General features: G+C 31.4%; 1 protein-coding gene across 1 annotated transcript; it reads right to left on the reverse strand.

Annotated features, from left to right (window-relative positions):
* Positions 1 to 1,169: 1,169 nt before the first annotated feature.
* Positions 1,170 to 12,961, reverse strand: LOC145240333 (L-xylulose reductase-like). The gene is made up of 6 exons (XM_080103914.1): positions 12,887 to 12,961; positions 9,540 to 9,694; positions 8,668 to 8,710; positions 6,128 to 6,292; positions 4,465 to 4,582; positions 1,170 to 1,412 (listed from the first exon to the last, which is right to left on the reverse strand). The coding sequence occupies exons 1-6, from the start codon at positions 12,959 to 12,961 to the stop codon at positions 1,309 to 1,311; spliced, it is 660 nt and encodes a 219-aa protein (XP_079960040.1). The 3' UTR covers positions 1,170 to 1,308.
* Between the last annotated feature and the right edge of the window lie 4,614 nt (positions 12,962 to 17,575).

Consider the following 17,575-nt stretch of genomic DNA (forward strand, 5'->3'; position numbering starts at 1 on the left):
TGTGTGCAACCATGTGTTCCCCCGCCCACAACAATCGCCAATCTCAACACCGTTTCCATGTCATCGTCTCTCACTGCAGTAGGAGCAACCGCAATGGCTCACAAACATAAAAAAAATCACAACACAAATTCTGCAAATATCAGTTGTACTTTGCATGTGTGTGACATGGTTAACCGTCTTACCGCTAACGTTCACACCTTGGTTGATGTCAGGTCATCTCTGCCTCCTAAACTTTTCTCATCTGATCCAAGCAGCAACCTGCAATCGACTATCTCTAACTGAAAAATTGTTGTAAAACTGTCACAAAACTAATTGCCACCACTAAAACTCTCTGTGAACTACCTCTGAATATTTCGACCTTTATGTCCGGTTTTTTGGCCACCATAACTTGATTAACAATCCTAGTTCAGATGATCTTTGTGTGCTTTAGTGAACCACTTACTCCCAATTGTCTTTCTACTAACCTTGCTTCTTATACTTATTTCCTCTTTTTATTTTAGTTTTTCCACTCTTTTTGTGTGTCTTAACACTTTAGGGAATGTGAATAGTATCACTCTTGCTATTCTTCTAATCAGAGGACGGTAAGCAATTAGCAAATTATGATTGCAGCAAAGCTAGAAATTTGCTGGTTGATACATTAGATAAAAAAACAATTTATGATATTCAATCATAAATTGTAAGAAAAACAGTTAAAAAATATATATACATTAAACAATTGGGGGGGGGAAACAAAAAACAATGGAAGCGTATGTTTGTTGGTTATGTATCCATTTGCACTTTTCCTTGACTGAATTTTAGCTTTCTGCAAATGCAGTACAACCGAAAAGACCAATTTCTTTTATGAACGTTTAACTGGATGTTTTTGCATTTTGAAATTTAAGCCATTGGACCTAAAATTCTGAATATTTTACTTCTTAAAAGGAGTTTTTCTTTCACCTTTCGGATTTAGAATGAGGGGGTCATTAGCCATGCAAAAATGTTATTCCGAGTTTTTTTGTTTTAAATTGTTTGGAATAATATATATTTATTCATGCATATATATATATATATATATATATATATATATATATATATATATATGTATAGTTCACAATGAGAATAGAATAATGCATAACATATTGGGAATAGTTCCCAATTTCAAAAAATGACAAAACACGCAGAGGAGAAAATTTTTACTTATATTGTTTCAAAGTTTTGCATAAACACAATTTTTTATTTTTAGCACCATAATTTTTGAACATTTTCTGGAAAGAAGACTTAGTAGAATCGTTCAGAGAAAAAAAAAATGGAATCCAAGTCAAAGATTTATTAGCAACAAAGGGTGCCTCCATCAACAGGATGAACAGAACCGGTGGTTGACATGGATTTATTGCTCAGCAGAAACAAAATGGTGTAGACAACATCTTCAACCTCTGGAAAAAAAGGCACAATTAATAACTCTCCATAATAAAGACCAATGTGTGTGTATGTATATATATTACATATATAATAATACATATATAATAATAATGATGATGTATGTATGTGCAAAAGATTTAGCATTTTTGTAATGAGAATAACAAATTTTAATTTCCTTAATATTATTTTTTATAGTTGTTTTCAAGTGTCAATAATACCAATAATAAAAACCATTATTACCTTATAAATTTATTAATCTATCAGCGATGACCAAGTAGAAGTCTTGCGTAATTTTCAATTGTATTCATTGTACTTCCCACACCGCACTAAAGATTGAACCTTGGACCTCCAGAAAAGCTTCACTTAGAAGTGAATTGTACTTAGATACTTTATTCATTATGTCACTACTAAAAACAAAGAAAGATTCGAGTTTGGTAAAAAGATTCCCGAGTTTGACAAGATACACAGGAAGACAGTTTAAAGTTACAGCAACCGAAACGTTTACAAGTTTTGACATAAATTTTCTTGAATTAAATATTCATATAAATATTGTTGGCGCAGCTGAGATAAGTAGGTCCAGCAGACGAGCCTCGTTCTGAAAAATCTTGACAGTTAGGTTGTATGAAATGTGACACCGGTGCTTCGTTATATTTATAGCAATAAACGTTCAACATTTCTTTGAATTTTTTTCTTTCTTTAATTCTTGGAATTAAAAAAATAAAACATGTTTGTTTTTTTTTACTTTTAGCTTAACTTGCTTTTATATTTCACCATTTCGTTTTTTTAGTAATAAATGCTTCTCTACATTAAAAACCGACCTTGTGTCTAACTCTGCCCACGTGGGGAGGCAAGTAAATGGGAAGTAATATGGCAGCTGAAAAACTTTTTTTGACCACCATAAAAGCATTATAATACATTTAAACCCTGAAGAATTTCCTCCATGCGCACTTGTTGTTCTAAGTTAACTAGCCACTACTTGTGTTTCAAACTTTAAAAAAAAAGCGCTTTAAAATAGTAAAAACACTAAAGCAGTTTTCGTTTTGGAAAAGAGGTTTCAGGCGCCCCTATTATCCCAAAGAACCAGCTATGTAAACACTTTGCAATATTTTTCAATAATTATTTAAAACAAAAAAAAAGATTTCTTTACAATCAATTCTTATTTAAAATTAAGAAATTATTTTCTAAAATATTTTCTTTATATGTGTTGACATTTTGTTTTTAAGCAAAATTAAGAAATTAATTTTAAAAATATTGTTTATATCCTTCTTTATTCAAAAGGGTGACTTTTCGGTAGCTTCACCAGTTGTTAACCTAAATTTTCTGAATATCAGAACGAGGCTCGTCTGCGGGACCTACTTATCTCAGCTTGACCATATTGTTAAACTATTTTCATGTCAAATAACAGGGGGATGGAGGAGGATATTATGAAAACATAATTTTTAATCAACATTTCTCATTCTTTTTACATCAGAATTGGAAATTTTGAGAAAATTCAATGTTTTTTTTACATGGTAGTCACCACTTATCAAGGCCCGGAAGCCACTCGGGGGATAAGGGTTATTGCATGTATCAATGGGACAATATCGCGGTAATCATTAGTAATGGAGATCTGATAAAATGTCTTACTTAAGGGGGCGGTTTATCAGGAATTTATTGATGTTGGACTTGAAAACATCCAAGTTGTAGTCAGGTGGGAAACAGGCAAACGGAAAAGAGTTTCACAGGCGTGCACTTCTAAGAAAGAAGCTTTGCTCATGGAATCTACGTTTTGATTTAGGCATAGATAAAGAGTGGGGAAAATTATTGACAGTAGTTTCAGCTAGACGGGTGTTTTTTGTGAAAGATTGGCGAGGGGGAACCAGAGATTGGAGCTCAGACGAGCACTTTCCATGGAAATAATGATAAAACAATGACAGGCTCACAACGTCTCTTCTGTGAGAGAGAGGTTGCAGAGAAGAGAAAAAGGCATCCCCCCACTAAGACACAAAGACTATTTTGTACTCTGTCAAGGCAGGATAGGCTGTTTTTAGCAGCTACTGCCCGGATATGGCAGCAGTACTCCATCCTTGGATGTACTTGGCTTTTATATAGATAGAGAATTGCACCAGCAGTGAGATATCTTCTGGAATGGTAGAAGGATCCTACCATTTTTCCAGCGACCTTGGCAACAGACTTGATGCACGTGTTCCATTTCAGAGTAAAGGTCAATCCCAGATGCTTGTCAAAACATGGAGCCTCCCCAAGACGAGAGCCATCCATTTCAATTGATGCCAGATGGGGTTCAGAGCGTTGATGATGTAAAGATAGAAGCTTGGTTTTGGATGCTTTAAAAGTAACCAGCCACCTCTTCCCCCACTGTACCATGCGCTCAAGATCAGAGGAGAGAGAATCAGAGAGAACTTTGTCATTTACGGCCTTTGATGTGTTGCCATAGATGGTCGTGTCATCAGCATAAATGTCACAAATGATTTAAGTATGTGTTTTGGGAGATCATTGATGTAGATCAGGAAAAGAGTTCGGCCCAGGATGGACCCCTGAGGGACTCCAGCATTAATACTGTGGGCCTCTGATTTCTGCCCATCAACCACTACTCTTATGAGCCTATCAGAGAGAAATGATTTAATAATTGAGAAAACGTTTCCAGTTATACCGTAGCTGGAAATCTCGTGAAGTAGACCTTGTGCCATACCTTATCGAAGGCCTTTGATATGTCAAGAGCAATTGCCCTAGAAAGGAAGCCTTTGTCGAGAGATTCACTAATCTTATGAGATATAACCGTTAGCACATCTGCTGTAGATCTAGCAGAACGGAAACCATATTGCATGTCACTAAGAAGGTTATTTCTGCTGAGGTGCTTGACTATTATGCACTGTTAGCTAGTTAAGCATAACAGATCAACAAAAATATTTTAAGTGTGACAGCCGATAATCAAAGTTCTGTTGGAGGTGCCTGGATGCATATAAAAGTATCTGCCCATTCAGCAATGAAAATGCAATTTCAAACTAAAAAATAGAAAAATCCTTGGGGGTGGGGGACAATGAAAAAAGCTAAAATCTTTTAACTTACCAGCGAATTTTTTCAATGGAATTCGATTGAGCATGGCTTCAGATTTGGCTGGATCACTCCAGTAGGTCAAGCCCATCTCTGTCAATACCACAGTTGGGTTGACACAATTCACACGAATCTAAACCAAAAAATTCAAAATATAAGTGAAGTCTTATTGGGGCATAAAAAAGAAGATCATGATTCACGACTGTTACTTTGAAACATTTTGTAAATAAAGTTATAACGTTGAAATATAAATTAAATAATTCAAAACATGAAGAACTTTCTGTTGCTTTATTCTTTTCATATTGCACTAATTGGGTTTACTTTACATTAGCATTATAAGCACACATCTATTATAAACACATACACATTATATATATATATACAGGGTGACCCCCCCCCCAAAAAAAAAAAACGGGCCTCAACTCTAATTAGGTTGAGACATTTTCTAGAATCAAAATCATCTAATGGATCTTGATCAAAATTACAACAAGGATTCCAAACATAAAGTTTAGTATATTCTGTTATTTTAAATTTCGTAATGGAACTTAAAAGTGATGCAAAACTGTTCTGTTCGGAAATTAATTTGACTTGTGCTGAAACGAGTATTCTTCTTCGATAGTTGTAGCTAACAAGATAGTTACCATAGTAGTGGTCACCATTTGAATACTTGACCCCTGTTCATCTCGAAGGACCAAATGAATGCGAGGACATGTGTTCTGTTTCTTTGGCTGCATTATGCACGGATGTTGACTAATACCGCCTTGCTCGTTTATTTATTGCCGTCAAGTTGCATTGTGATATTTAGATTCAAATGATCTCTTATTCAGCAACAAGAACCTGCATCTAGGAATCACTTGAATGCTAGATACCATGTCGTTCAGTGACCATTATCTGAAGAGCCTCGGATGCTGCCAGTTTAGATCTTCATCTATTTCAATGTAAGTGACGCAAAAAAGACGGAATTCTGGTTTGGTTGTTTTATGTCATACCAACCCTTTTCCAGTTCTTTAATGCTGAATTCAGTCATTTTTGTAAAACGTTTTTATACTTCAAGTTCTTTATATCTTTAAATATTTATTCATGGTGTTTGGTTTGCTTGTTTTATACAGAAACAAAAATTTTGTTTAGCTTTGCAGAACATGATTGAGTTTTTCCATTATAAAATATTTATCAACATGATGTATCGCACCAGGACGGTAATGTGGTGTTAAGTTCTTCAATCTTTGAGGTATAACTCATCTCCAGGAGAAGGAAAAAATTTGCACATACAGGGTGACCCCCCCCCAAAAAAAAAACAGTGGACATTCAATTGTTTTTCTGAGCATTTTACAGTCAATGGAGAAAACAAAGGCCAAAGACCCTAGTGTTTTGATGTGATGTTTTGAATATAATAAACTAGTTATGACCAAAGTTTCATTTCATTCGGACAAAACACTAAGAAACGAGGCCTAATTAGAGTTGGGGCCCGTTTTTTTTGGTCACCCTGTATTCTTTTTTTTTTTTTTCCTACAAGACTTGATTGTCATAATCTTCAAATAATTCCAAGCAAACTACAACATCCCCCTTAAAATTTTACACGCTTTAAAGTTCAAAGTTGACAACTGAAATGCTTTCCTTTGAAAAGAGATTATTTCAAAATTTGAAAAGTTTTAATGAAATATATGCTGGTCACACGCACCCCAAAAGGTCCTAGTTCCAAGGCCATAACTCTGGTGAGTGCATCAAGGGCGCCTTTGCTGCTACAATAAGCAGCATGATTTTTCAGTCCAATAATAGACGCTTGGCTGGAGACATTCACGATAGACCCTTTGCGTGAATCTGCAATCATTCTTTTCACAACCACCTGAAGTGCACAAATTTTGAAACAATTTTCAGTGAATAGAATTATTTCATCAAGAAAAAATATCCAAAATGAAAAAAAAATGTGTGATAAATGTTTAAAAACTAAGAGAAACTGCTAAAGAGAACATTTTCTTTTTAAATTGGTCATGTTTATTAATGCCAATCATCTAAGTATATATTATGCACATGAAAATTATTTAGGTTGACGAGAAAGTTCTTGCGGTTTAGATGAACATATCTTGGCTTAAACAAAAGATTTATTGATCGCAATAAGCACCATAAAAATGAACACACTTTTGCCAACACAAACAGGTGTATTTATGTCAATAACATAAAATCTTGTGTTCTGGTGGTGATGAAGTCACAAAATATTTTAGGTTTACATTTATTTTCTAGTAGTATATAAGTGGCAATTATCTAAGTATGTATTATAATACATATAAGATTAGATGAAATATTCATAATAAGAATTAATATATATATATATATATATATATATATATATATATATATATATATGGCTGAAGTTTCTTTAGGCATGGAGTCAAAAAAAAAAAAGTAAATGGCCGCCAACAGCAGGGAGACCCAGCAGAATTTCGACTATGATATTTGCAAGTTATTACAACTAGCCGAGCAAGGAAGCGTTTAAAATCAGTTGAAATATATGACAACAATTATAACCAGCATGGCATCTGAAAGTTTTGGTTATGTATTTTAACTTTAGTAATTTAAAACTCCATCTGTTATTTATGATTGCGTTGTTATAGTTTTACTTTAAGTTTAAATCTATGAGTCCCATATGATTTTAAAAAAATAATTTGATTAGATTAAATGATCCAATAAATGAATCGACTCGATAAGAACATAGCAATTTTATTATTAATTTTTGAATACACGCTTCCTTTTCATTGGCTGACTTGCAAATGGAAAAAGGGGAATGATAAATTTTGCAAACAAAAAATAGGGGTCTGATCTGATGAGCAAGAACCCCAAAATCGACAATGAAGACAGCAATGATCATTGAGGATCACCTAAATGCATTTGAATATATTTTTCAATGACTTATGCCACTTAACACAGGAAAATCCACCTGACTACAACTGGGATGTCTTTAAGTCTAATATAAACAAATTCCTGATGAACCGCTCCCCCCCTTAAGTAAGACACTTTATCAAATCTCCATTACTAACGATTACTATCCCATTGATTACTATACACGCATTAACCCTTATCCCAGAGTGGCTTCTGGGCCTTGATAAGTGGTGACCTCCATGTAAAAAAAAATAAAAAGTCTCCCTGACCAAAACAGAGTCCATACAAACTATTTACTTAAAGATGCAACAATTGGAATATTTTGTTTTTGTTTTTTTTAGTCATATAAATTACATAATCATTATATATATAATATATATATATATATATATATATAATTATTATTATAATAATATATATATATATAATTATTATTATAATAATATATATAATTATTATTATAATAATATATATATATACATATTATTATTATAATATATATATTATTAATATTATAATAATATATATATTATTATATTATAATAATATATATATTATTATTATAATATATATATTATTAATATTATATATATATATATATTATAATATATAATAATATATTATTAATATATAATAATATATATATATTATATATATAATATATATTATTAATATATGTATATATATTATATATATATATATATTATTATTATTATATATATATTATTAATATTGTAACAATATATATATATTATTATAATATATATATATTATTAATATTATAATAATATATATATATATTATATAATAATAATATATATATATTATAATAATAATAATAATAATATATATATATTATAATAATAATAATAATATGTATATTATAATAATAATAGTATATATATATATTACAATGATAATAATATATATTATAATAATAATAATAATAATAATAATAATAATAATAATAATAATAATAATATACATACATACATACATACATAGCAATTAAACATATTAACTTGCTTTCTCAGAGTTTTACTAACAGGCTTTTATTTATGAAATGCAGACATTTTTTTTTGTTTCAGAAAGCTTTATAATTTCAGACATTTCTCCAACTCTCCTGAACAATAGCCCACTCTAATAATACAAAACTAGTGACAATGGTGAATAAATGTGTTTATTTTTCATTTTTTTCTAAAAAGAAATTGATGCAATGTGTTGTTAACCAAAAAGAAAATAAATGACTTTTTTAGTTTGCTTATAAACAAAAAGAGTTAAAATAACCTTGAGAAAATTAAGTTTTTTTCTTGAAGATTCACAGAAATATCAAAGTTGACTTGCCTGTGATACATTCACTACTGCATTCAAATTAACACTGAATGTCCTGAAAGGTTGAAAGTCAAAATTATTCAAATACACATTATGTATTAAGACGTCTTTAGTTATGAGGCAAATACAATATAATAGCAAACACACAAACTATAGTTTTAAAAGATTTTAAAAGGTGTTTTCAATAATTATTCTTTAAAAAATATAGTACAAAAAGTGTTTTCAATAATTTTTATTAAAAAAGCCCTACTAATTTCAATAATTTTTAATTAAAACAAGACTGAAAAAACTTTGCAATGATTATCTATATATCTATAAAAGTGAAAGTGTGTATGTACATTTCCCTACACAATAACTGTCAATTTTCAGTTTACAGACTCAATATTTAATATACAGGGTATGGAGATTTGGGAAAATCTTTGTAATCCATTTTCGGCCAGAAATTTGGCTGTTAAGGGGGTCAAAGTTTAACGATTTGACCTTTGAGAACTCTACCAAACTCCTCCACCAATTTTGGGTATAAACAATTGAAATTTTAGATATAGGTTCCTTGGACATAAATCTAACTTAATAACTTGATTTGAGCCCAAACAATAAATGTGTATGCTAACTAATAATGTGGAAATCAAAAAATTTTTAAAAAAAGGAAGGCCAGAAATTATGTATATGTGGACCAGTTATGATGATGTCATCAGAAGAACTAATGAACATGATGGAAGACTGTTAAATATGGACACCTCTAACCAATGAATGAGCTTGAAAATAAGCAATTTAAGGAAAATGGGCTGTAATAATTCTCCTGTCTAAAAATAGAAGTTCTTAAAAAAAAGAAAGAAAAATAACTGTGGAAACCAAATAATTGAAAAACTAATAACTAAACTTACTGCTCAAAGTCTTCTTTCTTAGCTTCTAAAAACGAATTCAGGATACCAATGCCAGCGTTATTGACTAGAAGATCAATGGGTCCAAGGGAGGTAACTGTGGAACAAGTTTTGTCCCAATCACTCAAATCACACACAACGGCATGAATTTCAGGGCACTGTAATAAAAGAACATGTTTCAGGACAAAAAAAAAAAAAATACACACACAAAAGAAAGTAAATTTATTCAATGGAACAAAAATAGACTACAAGATTTTCTATGTTCTTTTCTGTGACCATGTTGGTTATTGAAGTGATACCATATTGAATACTGAAGTTGAGGCCCAGCAGAGCAGATTCTGTAGAACTTCTAAAATAATACATTTAAGTGAAAATAAAAAAAAACAAAGAAAAAACGGTTCAGCTGTTTCAGAGTCTATAGGGAACAAGTTTACACATACAAGTTGGATGTTTTTGTTTTACGGCATATCAACCCTTTTCAGGTTATTTAATGCCGAATCCATTGATTTTGAAAAAAAATTTTAATAGAATATATTTGTTTTTTTTCAAGTCAGTTTCTATTTAACCTATAGTTGGAACCCTAACAGGTACTACAACTCCGGGTCAGAGTGGACCTGGGAGCAATGGCAATTAAAGGGTGGCTCCATACTCCCCAAAGCCTGCAAGCTGGGACCTCACCATCGGATATAATTTAAGGTCATATCCAGGACCCATATATACAAAGTGCCTTTTATATATAGAGAGATATGACATTAGCAAGTATGATAAGTTTTCTCGTTGAGATTATTTAACTTTTTTTTAAGCACATTTTTAACATATTATATAAATAAATAAAAATAAATAAAAGAAAAACATGCTATCAGGTCCAGAAGCCACTCGATATTAAAAGTTAATGAGATGGATGAATTGTTAGTTGAATGATGAATAATATTTTTTATTTTTTTATAACATTTTCACCCCAAACAAAGCACAGTGCCACTTTGATGGAGGGGGCTACTATCAGGGAAATAAGTTGCAGGGATACTATGTAGGGAGTTGAGCAGCAAGATGTCTGTTTACATTACACTTGAACTTCTGCATGTCAGTACAGTTGGGGAAGCAGGAACCCGGAAGGGAATTCCAAAGTCTAGCAGTTCCGGGGAAGAAACTATTAAAGTAGAAGGCTTTCTTACATCTAGGGATCTCTACTGTGTAGGGGTGGGACTTTGTTGTTTGTCAGGGGTATTTACCTCAAGGGGGTACAAGGGCTTGTAGTTCGTCAGAGCATTCACCATTAAAATACTTGTAAAACAGGCAGAGGGATGTAACATTTCATCGATGAGACAGAGGTTTAAGATTAGATAACAGTTCAGGACATGCCAGGTTGGCGACTTTCTTTTGAACTTTGTCCAGAAGTGAGAGACTAGTAGCAGATGCAACAGCTCAAATGCGACAACAATACTCCATACATGGGCGAATGGTCGCCTTGTAGAGGTATAGGATACTTTCTGGCGTAAGTAACTTTCTAGCATGGTAGAGAGAGCCCACCTTCTTCACAGCGGCCTTGGCAATGCTCTCAATGTATCTGTTTCAACTTATGTTCCTCGTGAACATTAAGCTGAGGAGTTTGAATGAAATACTTTCAGTTAATTTATCTTTAGCCATAGCTATTGGTGGTTGGTAAGGTTTCATGTAATTATTAAAGGAAACGAGCTTAGTCTTGGCAGCGTTGAATGTTACCATCCATTTCTGACCCCATTCCATTACAGACTAGGGTTGCCGCCATTGCCTTAGATATGTCTTCATTTGTTTTCTCCTCGTGCTGTTATACAGTGTGGTGTCGTCAGTAAATACACCTATCTCAGAGACTATTTTATCAGGGAGATCATTTATGAATATCAGGAATAATAAAGGTTCATGACCGACCCCTGAATTACACCTGCATTTATATCGAGCGCACCTTTTGTATATATTAAACAGATAGGAATACGACTTCACTTTATAATAGATAACTGGGTTTGTTGGCTGACTCTCATTTTGAACTACTTTTGCTGGCAAGAAGTTTTGATTCAATATTGGAACCCTAAACCTAGGTAAATAATATCAATTTCCAATAAACTATTAATGTCCCTTTTTAGTGTATTATAATCTGTGAGATTTTAAGATAAATACTTCATAATATTAGTTGAATATCTGAACAAAAAAATGTCTTTGAATTCATATGGCACCACTAATAAAGATTGAGAATTAGAAGTTTGTCAAATTAAATGGTCTAATGCTTTTAAGTGTTTACGACCATAAAATCATTCATGTAAAAAAAAGGCATAATTTAATTTAAAGTTAATTATTTTTTAATGTTACTGATAATTTAATATATTTTAATTTAAAAAAAATCATAAGTAAAAACAAACCATAAAAAATTAAACAAGAGAAAGAAAAATGTAAATTAAGACATAATTTAAGGTAAAACTATTTTTAAAATAGAATTTTGCATTAAAATTTTAAGAGATTTAAAAGATGTCAATGCATATATCTGATAATAAAATAAAAATAATTCCAATTATGATAGGAATGTTCATAAAGATAAAAATGTGAAGCGAAATAATAAAAACAGTTAAAAATTAGTAATATTAACATAAAAACAGTTGAAAATTAGTAATATTAACATAAAAACAGTTGAAAATTAGTAATATTAACATAAAAACAGTTGAAAATTAGTAATATTAACATAAAAACAGTTGAAAATTAGTAATATTAACATAAAAACAGTTGAAAATTAGTAATATTAACATAAAAACAGTTGAAAATTAGTAATATTAACATAAAAACAGTTGAAAATTAGTAATATTAACATAAAAACAGTTGAAAATTAGTAATATTAACATAAAAACAGTTGAATGAAAAATTGAATGAAAATTAGTAATATTAACATAAAAAAAGTATTACATTCATAAAGTTTAAATATTTAATTCTAAAAATTGACGTTGCAAGTTAGAATTTAATTACATACTTAAAATTTATTTAATTCATATGAGAGAGAAAAAGGAAATGGAATTAGAAATATTTATTGAATAAAATCCATGCAACATCTACAACTTTAATAATGAACTGACATCTTGCTGCCCAACTCCCTACATAGTATCCCAGTAGCTGTTGCCTCTCATAGTAGCCCCCTACACCAAAGTGGCAATGCGCCTTGTTTGGGATGAAAATGTAATAAAAAAAATAAAAAATATTATTCATCATTCAACTAACAATTCATCCATCTCATTAACTTTTAACGTCGAGTGGCTTCTGGACCTGATAAGCATGTTTTTTAATTTATTTTCATTTATTTATATAATATGTAAAAAAAAAAAAAATTATCTGACCTCTGCTACTAATGTTTTCAGGTGTTCTTCAGTCCTGCTGAGGGCATAGGTTTTGGCACCACATTTCGACAGCATCTTTGCCACATCTCGTCCAATTCCAGCATTTTTTAAATAAGAAAACAGAAAAACAAACAAAAAAAATTAAATTAAAATATACAACAATTATCTTTTCCTGAATTATAAACATACCATAATGTTATGTAATTCATGCACCAAGGAGAGCCTCCAGAGCCAATAGCCTTGTGTCAGCCTGATATACGTGAAAACAAAAAATAAAACAATGAGATCACTTAACTAGTAATATCAAAGCAGAGAATAAAAATTGAATCAGCCTATAAATAGTATGACAATTTTATGACAAACCTTATTTGTACATATGAGGAAAGTTCTGTTTGTTCTATTTGCCCATAATGACTACAGATAGAACAGCTACTACACTTTGAAATATTTGCACAAGACATAAAAATTATATTTTAACAAAGTACGAGACATTTTCTAGTCATGCTGATAAAGGATGACCAACAACACCCATTTTCTCACACTTTAGAAAATGTCTATCGTACTCTTAATTAGAATCATCTATGACCATAATACCACATTTACTCCAAGTGCCGTCCTACTAAGAAATTTCTCAAATCATCCAAAAATTTTATTGAAGATAAACATAACGTTTTCATATCAGTATATACGAGCAATGCATGAACCTTGCGTCAATATCAAGGTCAAATTAAATTATTATCTAACTTTACTTTAAATGTAAGAAGAAATTCAACTTTCTTTACTTATTTATTTTTTTTTAGGAGTGCAACATATCGCCAAACGAAACTCATTACTGTCTGATAGGTTTTGAGACATAAGTTACTTTAACGAAACAATTACATTTCAGATTCAACGAAACAGAAAAAATATTTATCATTAATCTGTTCAAATTAAAAAAAAAGTTCCGCTCGTCTTAAATCAAGAATTTATAAATATATTTATATCTTAATACCGTTTGCATTAAATAATCATTTTAGATGTTTTGCATTAAATAATGATTCTAGATGTTTTGCATTAAATAATGATTCTAGATATTTTGCATTAAATAATGATCCTAGATGTTTGCATTAAATAATGATTCTAGATGTTTTGCATTAAATCATGATTCTAGATGTTTTGCATTAAATAATGATTCTAGATGTTTTGCATTAAATAATGATTCTAGATATTTTGCATTAAATAATGATCCTAGATGTTTGCATTAAATAATGATTCTAGATGTTTTGCATTAAATAATGATTCAAGATGTTTTGCATTAAATAATGATTCTAGATATTTTGCATTAAATAATGATTCTAGATGTTTTGCATTAAATAATGATTCTAGATATTTTGCATTAAATAATGATTCTAGATGTTTTGCATTAAATAATGATTCTAGATATTTTGCATTAAATAATCATTTTAGATGTTTTGCATTAAATAATGATTCTAGATGTTTTGCATTAAATAATGTCTCTAGATATTTTGCATTAAATAATGATCCTAGATGTTTGCATTAAATAATGATTCTAGATGTTTTGCATTAAATCATGATTCTAGATGTTTTGCATTAAATAATGATTCTAGATGTTTTGCATTAAATAATGATTCTAGATATTTTGCATTAAATAATGATCCTAGATGTTTGCATTAAATAATGATTCTAGATGTTTTGCATTAAATAATGATTCAAGATGTTTTGCATTAAATAATGATTCTAGATATTTTGCATTAAATAATGATTCTAGATGTTTTGCATTAAATAATGATTCTAGATATTTTGCATTAAATAATGATTCTAGATATTTTGCATTAAATAATGATTCTAGATGTTTTGCATTAAATAATGATTCTAGATATTTTGCATTAAATAATGATTCTAGATGTTTTGCATTAAATAATGATTCAAGATGTTTTGCATTAAATAATGATTCTAGATATTTTGCATTAAATAATGATTCAAGATGTTTTGCATTAAATAATGATTCTAGATGTTTTGCATTAAATAATGATTCAAGATGTTTTGCATTAAATAATGATTCTAGATATTTTGCATTAAATAATGATTCTAGATGTTTTGCATTAAGAGGGGATGTAGGTATAGATAGGTGAGAATCCTATAGACCAAGCCTTCTCAGATTGTATTCAATTGAAAATTTCTAAGTCCAAACAAGAGGGGATGTAGGTATAGATAGGTGAGAATCCTATAGACCAAGCCTTCTCAGATTGTATTCAATTGAAAATTTCTAAGTCCAAACAAGAGGGGATGTAGGTATAGATAGGTGAGAATCCTATAGACCAAGCCTTCTCAACGTGTATTCAATTGAAAAAATTCAAAGTCGAAACAAGAGGGGATGTAGGTATAGATAGGTGAGAATCCTATAGACCAAGCATTCTCAACGTGTATTCAATTGAAAAAATTCTAAGTCCAAACAAGAGGGGATGTAGGTATAGATAGGTGAGAATCCTATAGACCAAGCCTTCTCAACGTGTATTCAATTGAAAAAATTCTAAGTCCAAACAACAGGGGATGTAGGTATAGATAGGTGAGAATCCTATAGACCAAGCCTTCTCAACGTGTATTCAATTGAAAAAATTCCAAGTCCAAACAAGAGGGGATGTAGGTATAGATAGGTGAGAATCCTATAGACCAAGCCTTCTCAACGTGTATCCAATTGAAAAAATTCTAAGTCCAAACAAGAGGGGATGTAGGTATAGATAGGTGAGAATCCTATAGACCAAGCCTTCTCAACGTGTATTCAATTGAAAAAATTCTAAGTCCAAACAAGAGGGGATGTAGGTATAGATAGGTGAGAATCCTATAGACCAAGCCTTCTCAGATTGTATTCAATTGAAAAAATCTAAGTCCAAAGAAGAGGGGATGTAGGTATAGATAGGTGAGAATCCTATAGACCAAGCCTTCTCAACGTGTATTCAATTGAAAAAATTCTAAGTCCAAACAAGAGGGGATGTAGGTATAGATAGGTGAGAATCCTATAGACCAAGCCTTCTCAACGTGTATTCAATTGAAAAAATTCTAAGTCCAAACAAGAGGGGATGTAGGTATAGATAGGTGAGAATCCTATAGACCAAGCCTTCTCAGATTGTATTCAATTGAAAAAATCTAAGTCCAAAGAAGAGGGGATGTAGGTATAGATAGGTGAGAATCCTATAGACCAAGCCTTCTCAACGTGTATTCAATTGAAAAAATTCTAAGTCCAAACAAGAGGGGATGTAGGTATAGATAGGTGAGAATCCTATAGACCAAGCCTTCTCAGATTGTATTCAATTGAAAATTTCTAAGTCCAAACAACAGGGGATGTAGGTATAGATAGGTGAGAATCCTATAGACCAAGCCTTCTCAACGTGTATTGAATTGAAAAATGTCTAAGTCCAAACAAGAGGGGATGTAGGTATAGAGAGGTGAGAATCCTATAGACCAAGCCTTCTCAACGTGTATTCAATTGAAAAAATTCTAAGTCCAAACAAGAGGGGATGTAGGTATAGATAGGTGAGAATCCTATAGACCAAGCCTTCTCAACGTGTATTCAATTGAAAAAATTCTAAGTCCAAAGAAAAGGGGATGTAGGTATAGATAGGTGAGAATCCTATAGACCAAGCCTTCTCAGATTGTATTCAATTGAAAATTTCTAAGTCCAAACAAGAGGGGATGTAGGTATAGATAGGTGAGAATCCTATAGACCAAGCCTTCTCAACGTGTATTCAATTGAAAAAATTCTAAGTCCAAACAAGAGGGGATGTAGGTATAGATAGGTGAGAATCCTATAGACCAAGCCTTCTCAGATTGTATTCAATTGAAAATTTCTAAGTCCAAACAACAGGGGATGTAGGTATAGATAGGTGAGAATCCTATAGACCAAGCCTTCTCAACGTGTATTGAATTGAAAAATGTCTAAGTCCAAACAAGAGGGGATGTAGGTATAGAGAGGTGAGAATCCTATAGACCAAGCCTTCTCAACGTGTATTCAATTGAAAAAATTCTAAGTCCAAACAAGAGGGGATGTAGGTATAGATAGGTGAGAATCCTATAGACCAAGCCTTCTCAACGTGTATTCAATTGAAAAAATTCTAAGTCCAAAGAAAAGGGGATGTAGGTATAGATAGGTGAGAATCCTATAGACCAAGCCTTCTCAGATTGTATTCAATTGAAAATTTCTAAGTCCAAACAAGAGGGGATGTAGGTATAGATAGGTGAGAATCCTATAGACCAAGCCTTCTCAACGTGTATTCAATTGAAAAAATTCTAAGTCCAAACAAGAGGGGATGTAGGTATAGATAGGTGAGAATCCTATAGACTAAGCCTTCTCAACGTGTATTCAATTGAAAAAATTCTAAGTCCAAACAAGAGGGGATGTAGGTATAGATAGGTGAGAATCCTATGGACCAAGCCTTCTCAGATTGTATTCAATTGAAAAATTCTAAGTCCAAAGAAGAGGGGATGTAGGTATAGATAGGTGAGAATCCTATAGACCAAGCCTTCTCAACGTGTATTCAATTGAAAAAATTCTAAGTCCAAACAAGAGGGGATGTAGGTATAGATAGGTGAGAATCCTATAGACCAAGCCTTCTCAGATTGTATTCAATTGAAAATTTCTAAGTCCAAACAAGAGGGGATGTAGGTATAGATAGGTGAGAATCCTATAGACCA

Source organism: Euprymna scolopes, chromosome 19 (genome assembly GCF_053919585.1).
Source record: "Euprymna scolopes isolate OS-2025 chromosome 19, ASM5391958v1, whole genome shotgun sequence".
Lineage (NCBI taxonomy): Eukaryota > Metazoa > Mollusca > Cephalopoda > Sepiida > Sepiolidae > Euprymna > Euprymna scolopes.

Bases quoted from the DNA above. Each gene is read 5' to 3' on its own strand.
- LOC145240333 (XM_080103914.1), bottom strand. From the start codon at position 12,961: ATGCTGTCGAAATGTGGTGCCAAAACCTATGCCCTCAGCAGGACTGAA. The intron at 8,711-9,539 runs GTAAGTTTAGTT...TCAACCTTTCAG, and splicing joins AAGAAAGAAGACTTTGAGCA to GACATTCAGTGTTAATTTGA. The intron at 4,583-6,127 runs GTGCGTGTGACC...TTTTTGGTTTAG, and splicing joins TGGAACTAGGACCTTTTGGG to ATTCGTGTGAATTGTGTCAA.